Source organism: Amblyomma maculatum, chromosome 1 (assembly GCF_055883805.1).
Source record: "Amblyomma maculatum isolate TAMU_Amacu chromosome 1, ASM5588380v1, whole genome shotgun sequence".
Lineage (NCBI taxonomy): Eukaryota > Metazoa > Arthropoda > Arachnida > Ixodida > Ixodidae > Amblyomma > Amblyomma maculatum.
Window position 1 is genome coordinate 288,157,578 of NC_139344.1, and position 13,187 is coordinate 288,170,764.

At 44.2% G+C, this 13,187-nt stretch overlaps 1 protein-coding gene across 1 annotated transcript; it reads left to right on the forward strand.

The window, feature by feature from the left end:
- The first annotated feature begins 4,792 nt into the window (after positions 1 to 4,792).
- Positions 4,793 to 12,903, forward strand: LOC146206771 (uncharacterized). The gene is made up of 5 exons (XM_084587058.1): positions 4,793 to 5,721; positions 5,794 to 5,894; positions 7,040 to 7,118; positions 10,540 to 10,758; positions 12,746 to 12,903. The coding sequence occupies exons 1-4, from the start codon at positions 5,529 to 5,531 to the stop codon at positions 10,689 to 10,691; spliced, it is 525 nt and encodes a 174-aa protein (XP_084443184.1). The 5' UTR covers positions 4,793 to 5,528; the 3' UTR covers positions 10,692 to 10,758; positions 12,746 to 12,903.
- The last annotated feature ends 284 nt before the right edge of the window (positions 12,904 to 13,187 follow it).

The following is a 13,187-nucleotide window of genomic DNA, read 5'->3' on the forward strand; positions in this document are numbered from 1 at the left end:
GAGACAGACACGCACGCTTTTCAGTCTTGGCAACTTTGGTTGTATGGCCTATGTCTTCAGTCGCCACGCGCGCGAGCGGCTGAGGGCGCCGGGTGGGCCGTCGCCCTCGATGTTCCAGTCACAAATCAACAAGCAAGCTGCGTACAGCCACTTGGCGAGATATGCCATGTCTGTGCCGCAGACGGTGCCTTCGCTGACGGCGCGACACGGCTACTAGATAATTCTATCGCTCTAAAATGTTTCAACCACGGTGCAAGATATACCTTATAACCAGGCACCAATAACCAGGCACCGTGCCTATAGTCTCACCTTAAGAAATGGGACAGTGCGGAATGGAAGGGGCCGCCGGGGGCAGTCCATAGCAGCTCGCGGAACCCACAAAAACAGCCCGTGGAGCCCAGTTTGAGAACATCTGCTTTACAAACATGGATCGCTAGGTGTATTATCCTACAATAGCTACATAAGGTATTATAATATTTCTTTGTGCTCTTTTGGATTGAGTGTACAGCAAATGATAACAGCCGGGATGTGGAAGCTGCGGTTTAGGCCACATGAGGCGTGAAAAAAACTTAACTGTAATGCATACGCCAGGCTCTTTCAAAAGCTGAAATTACATGATTGGGTCCCTATGATCTATGCATATAGCTCCAACGGTTGTCGTGCTTCTTTGGCTGCATCGGAATTTGGGTGATTGAAAGTGAGATTTCAGATAGTGAATATACTTTCAAGGAACAAAATTTCATGCCGTGCTTGTTCAACACTGGAAAATTAATTCACGAAGCCTCCAGAACCATCGTTTCTGACAAAGAGCGCGATAAGTTTCTCCATTACACTTAACGGTCATGCACTTCCTCATGGATGTTGCAGACACCATTGTAAATAGACCTGTAGGTTCTGCCTGCACAAGTGTGAAGCTATTAGCATCGTCGACACTGGTCAGTAGGCCCTGCCTTACTATGAACACCTCAATTTTAACACCGACGTTTGCTGCGTGGTGGTCGCAAGCACAACCCTTTGCTGTGCAGCCGCATATAACCTTAATATCAAGAATGCGTCCAAACGTTGGCCCAGACTGAACAAAAGAGTTGCATCTTCTAGATCTGTCAAGGTCGGCAGTGCAAAAACAGAAATGCCCTACACTCATCGTTTTGAAATGAATCGCCCCACTACATGACGTCCCTCTGTCATAAAGCACTATTGCGCCAACTTTGGTATAGCTCTTTCTCAAGCTATAGCCCTTTATAAGAGTCCAAAATTGATTACTTATACCAGTTTCTTTTTGATTCACAGACACGTGCTGCCAAAGTTTAGGCAGTGCTGACAAAAGGCAGAACTTATCAATGATTTGAATTTCAGCATACCGGTCCCGCAAACAAACTTTCCAAGCTTACTATTCATGGATTGAAATGGATACAGGGAACATCCCTACAAGGACCCCATTGCTGTATGCTGTCAGTGAGATGAATAAGCAGATGCCATACAATATTCAATATTCTTTTAGGAACTTCTTCATTTTTGTCCTCAAGGCCCCCATAGTCTCCATTGCAACTGAAGGAGCCAACATGCAGTGCGTTATTTCAACAAAATTCAGCCGGTTGTAATAGCTTTTTGATGGAAGATAGCCAGACAAGAGTACTGGAGAGTAAAATAACAGCCAGTTTCTCCATTCTGAAGATTTCCACCGCCTCACTTCTGACAGAGGCCGTGGCAAGCGAGACTGCTCCCACGTAGGAGTTATGCTAATAAGCTTAGGACTTAGCTCCTCAATGCACTGACGAACTCAAAATCATCTGCATTTTTCTGATTCAAGCCACAGCATTGTTGTTGTTTCAACGAAGCCAGAGCAACCGACATGCATATAATGAACCCCAAAGTTGGAATTGAAGCTGAAAAAGCAAGCATAGTTAGAATGCTAAGCCCTTTTATACCACAGCGGATTTGCTTTGGCTGTGTTTTGGCTTTGTTTGCATGCTTAAGAAAGGACTCGTGTGTCCTAACGCTTGGAGCACATGCGCGCATGGGGTAAACACGGCAGTGGCCTCTAGCTTTGTTGACAACTTCTCCAGGTTCTTCGCAACACGCACATCCATGCTCCCCATTAAACTGCGCCATACACATGACCTCGCACCTTGCCACACTGTCAACAGTGTACGGTCCTGGAAAACACCTTTGATGTTCTTTCTTTGCCCGTACAGTCTTTCCAAGTGACGCCTTCACTTGAAAGGCTGTTCATTTTCTGGACAAAAGGTAATAGAAATGTGTTCATCGCTGGTTTTCTGGAGCCAAACCAGAGTCCAGCCAGTAGCAGCCTTTGCATCTTCACATTATAATCGAGTTCATTCTCTTGAAGAAGGAGTGGCCGCATCCCGAAACCGGAACTCTCGTACAGTAGTACACCATCTGTGTTAAATGTGACAGTGAGGTCACCAGGCTGCAGTGGCAGTTTGTGGTAAGCACCACTTTGATTGATATCGCTAACATCATAAGTCTGGGCATGGATTTTAAGGCAACTGCCCTTTTCTTCAAGGATATCCTTAATTTGGGATTCAAAATCGAGGGTGTAGAAATAGCAAGACTTTGCATTTAAGTTCTCTTCACAATGCTCTTTCTTGCAGCGTGAACATATTACCCTGATTGCATTTTTATCAAATGCACCTATGTATGAACTGCATGCACTGCAATAAAAGTGTTTTGTTTTGCTGTCGCTCATGGAGAAGCTCTTGAAAAAACTGTACTTTGTTGAGAGAAAGTCTGTTTCTTGTGGAAGATGTGCCTCTACTAGCTTCAGCACATTCTCAGTGCCTCCTTTGATGTTCATGATCCGGCGCTGCATGCCGCTTTGGCATTTCTTTATACCGACAATAACCCCCTCAAGGTGCGTGGTGTAGGAAATTGACAGTAATGCGCACACACTTCACGGATTGTGTGTGAACGTTTTGATTCTGTGTAGCAAAAATATTACACTAAATATCTTAATTACTATGTCTAATGAAAGCAAGTAATTACCTTTAACTGAGCACCCACTTGCACAGACAGCCACTTTTTACAGAGAGGAATGAGGCAGGCGAAGTTCAATACCTGCTGGGTATAGCCTGTAAACTATACCCAGCAGATACCGAACGTCGCCTGCTTTAGTCGCCTTATAAGATTGGTATAATATTCCGTGGCCTGGACAATCTCAGGCCCTGCGTTTTCAGATTACTTTGTGCTTCTAGCCCAAACTGAAACCCAGCTGCAAAATTGGTTTCGGTCTCTGCTCACCATCTGGCACAGTTGGGAATAAATTTCAACGCCAAGAAATTGGCCATGTTGGCACGAGGTCATCTGTGACATGCTACAAAATGGGAAACCGTTTTGGAGGCTCCTGAATACAGATATCCCTGCGTCACGCTTCGTGCTCAGAGCTGCACATGAGGAGATCGTGCGAATGTCCTCTCAGCCTGCGCGCTGCATACTATTTAAATGGAGCCTATGAGATTGCAACCAGTTCTTGGTGGTTCGCGCGCTATGGAAAGCCGTGCAAATCCCGAGGCTAATCTTTGCCGACGCTGTGGAATGTTTGTGGCCCCCAAGTGCGTATGGCTCGACGAGGACATGAGGTGGACCGAATACCTTAGAGGTGTCACGGCACAGTCTTCTTGGTGACCTCGAATGGCCATCATTCGAAGCTCCGGAGGACACAAGCGCAACTGCGTTCTATGATTGCCTCAGATCGTCTCCCGATACTAGCTGGGCGCGCCAAGTCTCCCGCTATCCACTTCTTGAGACTATCAGGACAGAATGGAGTGCGGGAGCTCGCCGGCTGCGAGACAACTTTAAAATCATACTCAGGCTATGGTCCATGACAAGTAGAATGCTCTCCGCCTTGGTCAGTGGTGATCCATGATAAAGTGGTTGATCCTGTTGGAACACAACCAGAACCCAAAGAGTAGACAAAAATATTTGCCAAAGTACTCAAATAAATTATTTTTGATTTTTGTGCGAAAAAAAAAAACGATACAGTTTACTTCGAAAATCAGTGCGCACTAGTCTTGTATGTGGTTCGAATTCGCCATTGGCAATTTACTGCTTTAACTCAAATTCAAATGCCGTACAATAATGAGAAAGCTAGCGCCCTCCCCCTAACCCCTCTCACCCGCCGAGCTACCGAAAAATAGAGGGGGGAAGGGGGGGGGGGGAGCGTTTTCCCTGCACGGCAATGAAAATTGAACAAGGCGACGACAGTATTTTCCCGCAAAAAAAAAAAAAAGTAAATAGCGCAGTGCACATGGTTTTATTTTTTATTTTTATCTCTGACCTCACCGATTGAGTTCAGAAGCATGTATACGACGTCGGCTGTTCGAGAAGACGCGCTGTGGGTTCTCTGTAGGCCGCAACCACTGAAGCAAGGTTACAGCAAAGTGATCAGTGCCCACCGCCGACATGTCTTGGCGCGCTATTTAATATGTTATCGATTTTCTTTTTTTTTCTCTCTCGGCGTCGACTTCCACTAGACAGCGGCCATGTGCTCTTTGGTCGCGCGCATCGTATGGCTCGATCGCTGCGGTCATGCGACGCCAGCCGTCAGCCCTTGGATATGTGTGTACCCGGTCGAGCCGGTGCCGTACAGGTGCCGTTTTTATCTATGATTTTGGCAGTTGAGATTAGATTGTGATTTTGAACTGGCGTGTGCTAAGGGTAGGGAGCGGGGAGATGCGGCAGGGGAGGGTGGGGGGGGGGGGGGGGGGATTGGTTCGGATTGGTTCATCGCTGCTATTATGCGCCCTTGCGGCGCTTGTTCGTTGCTTGACTTCTCTGGAGGTGTTCGTGCTGTCGTTTTATCTGCATCTGATGCGCTACTGGCAGCACAGAAAGAGTAACCTGTGACATCGCCTTTCTCCAGGGCCTGCTCGACAGCGTTCTTGGGGAGGCATCCGCTGGCAGAACTGCGCGCTTTTTTAAAGCGATACTTTGACCTGAGCGGTACTTCACATTTCGGGTCCAATAAGTAGCGGTTATATTTTCTCATGTACGGCATTTTAGTCGCTTGAGCTTCTGAAAAAACAATGTCCTGTGACTATAAAGAAGAAATACCCATGTGCACAGGTGCACATTGAGGAGCTACCTCGTGTCGTACACTCTGTGCGGGAGACCGAATACCGCATCTGAAAGTTCAGTGAACTTCAGACAGTGTGTGTTAGCTTTTTTCTTCGTTTCTCGAGGCCACCCCCGCCTGGAAAGCGGCCGCTTGGTAGCCGGCGCGCGCGAATCGAATATCACCGCGCGCACACATCCATTGTAACCCGACATCCACAGTCTGCCTCTGCCGATGCGCGTCCGGCCAGTCGGCGCCGTACAGGTGCCATTTTCTTCTGTGTATGTTGCTTTTGAGACTTGATGCGCATTGGTGCAACCGTGGGAACGAAGGGGGTGCGGGCTGCGTCCTCTAATCCAAGCCAGTTCGCTCTTGGCCGTTGCTCAGAGTTTGGTTGGGGCGTCTTGCTGGTTGCCTGCTGCAGTGCTTCTATAGGCTTCCAACAGAAAGCAGTATGGATCACGTCTTCTTGAAGTGGATGGACGAGCAGAAATGGGACGTCTACACTATCCGCGCAATGAAGGATGCGGCCGTCGGTTTCCGTCTCTTGACGGAACCAGGCGGCATTAATGAACTGCGTGGCACTGTCCAGTTGTTGAACTGGAAGGAAGGCGAGGAGGCAGCTTCTGCTAAAATAATTGACATCGGTAAGTAGTGGCGATTTTCCCCATCAATGCGGTTACAGAGTCATTCTCCTTGCCGTGAATATTTTGTTCCAGGCAAGCCTCGCATACTAGAGCGCAGACGTGCCCAGCTGGCTTCTGAAGGAGACATAGAGGAGCCACAACAGAGCTCAACACCGCGCAGTGCTAATGACCAGGTTAGTGACACGTAGCGCTGTTTTGTACTCAGTAAATGAAACATATGTCAGTGGATGTCATCGAATCGAGCGTAGCAGTGAGAAGGTATGAGCTAGGGAATAGTTAAGGCGTACTTGATTTGGTTGTACGGTGTAATATTGCGGTGTGGCGGACATGTAAATATGCTACTTCGAGTGAAAGGCGTAGTATGATATTTGTTTGGAATGCGCACGGACCGACACCACGAGCGTGTTTTTTTCTGTTGCATTTCGCGCAGATCTGCAGCTTGCGTATGGCAATTACAATAAAATGTTTTTTATCAAAGTGTCAAACATTCCCTCGTATGTTAGTTTGCTTTTTCTAGCAAGACGACCAACACACATCTATAATTGTTAAAAAGCAGGATAATCCAAACTACCGCTGTGAAACGTAAGTGCATGTTGTGCTTCTGCGTTGAACCTTTGGATTTGGTCAAGTTTTTCTTTGCAGTGAGTGCACATTTGTAACAGCCTGTACTACAAGCGCCAACCGCCACATTCATCTATGCTCACAGACGTACTATGTAGCAGCGATATGAACGGAAAAGCACCATCCGCATTAAACCAAGAATAGTCTGCGTGCTTTGATAACAGCAATTTTCTCTTTACCAACAGCATACAGATAGGAATTTCAAATTATGTCCACACATAAACGAACAATTTGCTTAGGCGTACGATGGGATTGCTCCCTTTCATATTGGAGTATTAGGTGTTAGTAAAATGGTCGTCTTTTTTTTTTCCTTGAACCTTGTATTTGTAGGTACGAAGGCATCCCTATCCTTGTCAAGTCTTGACAGGGTATATACTTTGTAAAACTAAATTCTAGGAAGGAGAGGCACCATTTTTTAAAGGCGTTCTTAAAATTTAGACCACTAATTCTTTCCATCACTTACCAGTCATGGATTATGTCTCGAGAAATTGTAACGCAGCAAGCAGTTTGTAAGCTGATACATTAGCATTTCCAGCTTATTTGTGTTTTTCCTTGTATTTGATGCATACGATGTCCTGTGCGGTATTAGGTTAAGCTGAGCCGTAATTAAGTGTTGTGTCTTATTACACGTGTTCTTGCTGTTTCTTGTATTTATTAGTGCCGCCTTTTTTCTTGGTTTCATATTTTGCATCCAAAGTCATGTTCCCAGTGCGAGACGTCCAGAGAAGAAATTTGGGCTTTGAAGCTCAGAATTGAAGAACTGGAGGATGTTCATGGCAAGTCATATCTTCGTGGTGCTGTTAAGGGGTGTGATATTTAATGATCTATAGTTTCAGTTCATCCTGGTAGCATAGCAAGCTTGATAACTCACGCAATAACGTATACAGCTCGTTCGGCAGAATTGATTGACAAGGTCATAACGCTACAACCACATTGTAAACAGCGATTTGGGGAGGGTTCAAATGAAGCCGAAATTAGTGAGGAGGTTGCTCTAATGGAGGTACTTCAGGAAATAGTAATTAAGAAAATAAATTTGTGTTTTGATTCCAAATCCAGACAATACAAAGGACACACACAACTCATAGGACCCCAGGGGTTCTCAGTGCCAAGCGTGTTTTAATACGGTGTATTCACACGATGGACCGAATCGGGGAGCGATCGACCACGTGACCCCTGATCCGCGGTCCGCCCGTTCGCGGCGAGCACGAATCGCTCGCTGCTCGCGGACTGAAGCGAAGCAGCGGAAATCACAGACGTAGGGCCACGTCACGCCGAATTGCGAGAGCGCTTCGCGTTTCGGTCCGTCCTGTGATTAGAGGGGCCCGCAGAGAGGGCATGTGATCCTTATGACTTACTAACTTGTGTTTTGGATTAATGGCTCTAAAATTAAAAAAAAAAAACAATAGTTGAAAACGTGTTTTTAAAGATGAGCGGAATGCAAAGGCGATGTTAAAGGCACTATTGCCTCTACACTTAAGGTGAAGCTTCAGCTTCTTCCAATTTTAAATCAAATCAAGCTTTATTGGTTACATTTGTTACTTTTTGGCGGGTTATAAATCCACTCTTTTATAATAGGGTTCCAAGCGAATGAAAGTTTGGGCAGCACTGCAGAGTTGTGTCCGTGCCAGTCCTGTCCTTCTTGTCTGTGTGTTGTCTCTGTTGCGCTTAAAAATTTTTGACAGTTGTTCTCATATGCTGAAGCACAACCTGAGACTTCCGCCAATACATTGTGCTCATCAACACATATTGCCTTTAGGCAGTCTACTGCACACTGCAGCGAGTTTCTTCTTTGTTCCTTCAAGAAATGAGAGAAGAAATATAAAAGCAAGGTTTTCGATGAGGCACAGCCGATGCAACAAAACATTCTTTTGGTCAGATTTCCTGGATCAGAGTCAGAACCTATTATGCACCCAATTAGTGCAAAGAGCACAGACCCGCTGAGTTAGTTCCTTTAGTAAAGGAACATGTCGGACGTTTTAAACAAATGGCACTGCCTGAACTGAAACAATATCTGGACACTTTAATCGCTATAAAATCAAGATATACGGCCCTTTCCACCCCAAGTTTCTAAAAATAAGAACTAAGGTAGTCATGTGGGCATAGAAAAAGATTTCCATGGATCATGATTGTGGTTTGAATGATAGTCCGAAAATACATACCACATGTGAACCATAGCTGTGAGTGTGAGGTGGCCCTTACCAAGAACTTATGTCAGTTTTATTTGCCGCCGAAAGTGTTGTGGAAATATTACACCATTTCATTGCGACAATATTCTGTTCTTGATTAAATGCTAATATTATTAGGCTATCAGCTCCAAAGAATCTTGGACTGTGTAGCACTGACGTGAAGAGCGCCACGTATACAGGCACTGAGGCTAACACTTGAACTGTTTCCGACTAGAAGTAGTTAGTGTGTCCCTCCTATGCTAGCATTAGCAGTTATGTATTGTTTTAAACCCTCCTTTTATAATTTATGTTTTGAAATGCAACTTGATCTATGCATGCAAAGTATTAGCAGCAGCCTTGTCTATATAACAGGTTACAAACATTTATGCTCGGGAAACTCCAACAGCTGTAAAAAATGTTGAGCAGGGTTCAGAAATGCCCTTCAAATCATTGCATACCCTCGATTTAATGTTTCAAGACCTTTGAAGGTCCTTAAATTTTGATACACCGTTTAATTTTTTTTTGCAATAAAGGCCAGCTGCTTTATGTCTCAAAAGGCGAGCTGAATGGCGACTAGCAGTGCCCCTCAGACAGAACAGCGGAAGACATGCAGGAGCAGATATGGGGAAAACCCACAGTGATGTGGCACACACCAAGATCAATCAGGGTCTTTGTTTCCTGTCCTCTCTCTTTCTCTTCACGGTTCCCTTCCTGGTTTCTTGCCATTATTACTGTTTTTTATATACTGTACATATTCAAGCAACCTGTTTTCAATAAATTGGTCTCATAGTGGATGCCGCTAGAGCATGTAGCTTGCTTCAGAAGTTTTCGAAGGTCCTTAATTCTGTTTTCTACTGTTCCCACTGAATTTAGTCATCCAGCGCAGGCGGCGTCACTGCAGCAGTTTACGTTTCTGCGTGAAAGTAAAGGTGTATTATATTTGTAACAAAACTGTATGCCAGGTGTATAACGTAGGATTATTTCAGCATCAACAATGGTGGTTAAAGCTGGCAGGTGAGACAAGAAGTGGGCAATCGACCTAAAGCAAACGTTGTGCCAAAATACTATTGGTAAAATATCATTGGAAAATGTGGAACATATCTCCAGTCAGTGGCATCTGGAAGCTGATATTGTACTGGAAGTTTTATTCGTAGATGCAAAAAATCTGGAAAACGTGATCGGGAGTGCGCAGCAGAGAGCAGACACATTTAAAATGCAGGCAATGGAGCTGGGGCTTGTGAATTTGTCCCAAAAGGAAATATAAATATTCCTATACTATTCTGGAATACATCCAGGTAAGAATACCGACATCCAGAATGACTTAGCGATATATATGCTTGTCACTGCTAACAGCTGCCAAAAGGCCGGACAGGAGTAAGCAGAGATGGTGGACGGGAAGAGGTAAATTGGAGCTAAGCAAAAGTCGAATAATGCCTAAACCGTGTGATCCAGGATTATTTGCCTTTTGTTCTTAAAACTTCGAAGTTTTCAGAAAAGCTCAATTATGCTGTATTTTCTCTGGTAAAGTGCCTTCAAAAGCCCTGCCTGCAGCTGCAAGCGAGATTGGTGGTTTGAAGTTAGTTTAACACTTAGCTGTATGAGGCTCTTACACAGTATAATGGAATGACTAAATGCCTCTGTGAACTTGGCTGAAATCAAGGCTATCCATTTGACCTCATGCCATTGAAGTCCATTCGGCTGCGAAGTGGTTGATCTCATAAGGGAGATAAAGGCCACTACAAGAACAGGAACTATTCAGTAATATCAGAGTTGCCACCATATTGTTGTACTTGAAGCAACAAAGGCAGCGTGGCACACCTAACCTGCTGATTGCTACCTCTGGCCTGAAGCTACGTGCTTACAGAATTGCACTTGCGTTATCACATGAACGCCCACTATAAAGCTTTATTTTTCCCTTATTTGTTCAAAACAAAATGAAGGTTTCATATAATGCTCTTATTTGTAAATAGCGATTCCGCTTATATTTTGCAGGTTGCCTTTTCAAAACTTCAAGTTAAATTTTCATTCCCAGGTGGACATTGGGGGCGGCGTGAAAGTAGAGGAGATGGCTTTGGCCAGGCTGCGTGGCAGCTGCCCAGGAGCCCCAGCCAAATCTGCGAGAGGGCTTTTGCGGTAGCTTTTTACACCGGAGGAGCTCCGCGGCAAGTCTCTCTTTGGGCGTAAATCAAATGCCTATCCTGACGCTGTGGTGAGGGAGGCTTGGGCCAGAAGAAAGTTGGTGCCATCATTGGTAAGTCATTTCTTTGTCACCGAAATTACCAACTTCTGCATTTATTAAGTTTTTCTTCCATGCCTTATACTTGTGTGCATTTGCAATTGAACAGTTAGCTATTTGTATTTCACATAACTGAGCTTAAACATGGTCGTGTGTTGGCTGATCTTAATATTTTTGATCTGCATAGGATTGAAAGCCTTACTGTTCCCAGTGTCCTACACAGATGAAACAAGCTCAGTGTTGTAGATAGTGGTCTGGTCTAATATTCTGTATTTTGATTTTGCTAAGGGAGTTAGTAGTTAGAACAAACCATTGAACTTTTTAAATATTTGCTCCAGTATAAAGTGCTGATTGGAAATCTTGGAAAAAAATGCCAAAAACAGGTACCTTTTCTCTGCTAAACATGGAACTAAAATAATAAGCTATAAAGATATCGTAAAAGTAAATAAACATAAAGAATTTGATTATTCCGCGTGGTCGGGCTAGTTGGTTCGGCGTATTTAAAAAGAAATTAGCGCAAAAACTTGGACGGGGACAAAAGGAAAGTAAACACACACGACGATTGACAAACGCTACTACCAAATGTTTATTAGGGTGTGTACACACGCTAATAAACAGTTGGTAGTAGCGCTTGTCAATCGTCGTCCAATCTCGGGGAGAAATTATCTCAGCAATTATGTCTAAAAAGCTGTTTTGAATAAGGTTTTCAATCTACACAGGGTGCATGATATGAGATTATCTTTTCAGGTGTGGACTGCCTTCGAATTCAATTTTCACTGCAGGTACATGTACCTGTGAGATAGCTCATTTCTGCAGATTTTTCGCTACCTTCCTATCTCTCCTAGTATTTTGTGCTGATCTTATGAGGCAAGATAACTCCTTTACACTGCATAGGGAAAAGCAAAATTCACCTGCCTGGAAGTTGATGTATATCTGCCAGGTGATGTGCCCTATAGCCGTTCGTATTGCGAGATGGTGACTGCTTCAATAATCTCACTTAGCATGTTATGAACGCCGAGACATAAGACTCTCTCGGTTGCTGTGTGAATGAGAAGCCCAACTGCTTGTTTGACGCATTTTCTTATTACGGCCTCCGCTTTCTCTTCTTCAGCTGTAAGTAAGGGCATATATAGGGCATGTAAGTAAGGGCATATATAGGCTATGCGACTGATCACAAAGGCCTGTACTAAGCGGAGAGTATTCTTTTCTCTCAAGCCGGAGTGGCGGTTACTAATGCAACAGATGAGTCGCATAATTTACTGCGAGATTCCTTGAAGCATTTGAACTGCGTCCCCATCGGAGCCGTTTTCTTGTAAGGTTAAGCTCAGGATTTTAAGTTTGGGTGCTCGAGGAATAGGGACTCCACGAATATTATAAGTTCGATGGCAGGTGGTGGTAGTGCAAGAAATCTGGTTTTGCGGAATATGATAAATTCAGACTTAGCCGGAGAGCATCGCAGCCCCCGGGGTCCGCATAATTCATTACAATATCACTTGCACGCTGCAGTCTCTCCTTGATTTGGGCATCACTGCCCTCTGCGGTCCACAAGGTAATGCCATCCGCATAGAGGATGCGATGGAGCTATGTGACCTACGCTAAATGTTGTGGAAGTTTGAGCCTGGCGATATTAAAGAGAAAGAGCGAAAGGACCAATCATTGTGGGGTGCACTGTGAGTGACAGCAAGTGTTGCATACATTACAGGTCCACTTGATAATTTATGATGCAATAAACTTAATAAACCAATTGAAGGCATCAAAATCTTAGTGCTTATAATTTTATCTTGTGATTAGCATTGCATCTAAATAAGAGAAGCCTTAACAGTGTACTTCTTGCTGCAAACAAACTGCACGACAGTTATGAATCTAGTTGAAGCTTTCTGCTGGCAATCTATATTTAGAATTATTATCAGCATGCACATACATCATAGAGGCAGTGAAATGTGTGAAGTTCATTTATACTGTGTCAAATATCTGATATCTATGTGTGTGTTAATTTTTGCAGGCTACACAATTCAAGAGTCAAACGCGGACCCGATCCGCCTAAAGAGCAGCCTCTCATCTTTGCTCTCTCGAGAGGTGAAATAGAGGCTGGCCCACTACCCGAATGCCCATCTCCCAACATTGCTAGCATGCAAATAAAGCAATAAAGTAAGGTTGCATGAACAACTTTTGTATGTCTTTGCATGTTTTGCAGCACAGATCACATTCACTAACATGCACAATTGAAACTTGTTCAATAGCTCCACTGCAGGCTCTATGAGAAAGGCCTACTGGGTCAATCTAAAGAGTTGGAACAATGTTCTGTAATAAGCAATTAGTTATTTGAGCTTATTAGGTAGTAATTGTTGAAGGAATTATTGAAGACACTCATTGCAGTAGCTCTATAGCAATACTGTTTTCTGCTCTGTAAGAATGTAGTGGTCACTTAGTTATTGGAACTAATT

Coding starts and splice junctions, on each gene's coding strand:
- LOC146206771 (XM_084587058.1), top strand. CDS start 5,529: ATGGATCACGTCTTCTTGAAGTGGATGGACGAGCAGAAATGGGACGTC. Junction 5,722..5,793: donor TGCTAAAATAATTGACATCG/GTAAGTAGTGGC, acceptor ATTTTGTTCCAG/GCAAGCCTCGCATACTAGAG. Junction 5,895..7,039: donor CGCGCAGTGCTAATGACCAG/GTTAGTGACACG, acceptor TTGCATCCAAAG/TCATGTTCCCAGTGCGAGAC.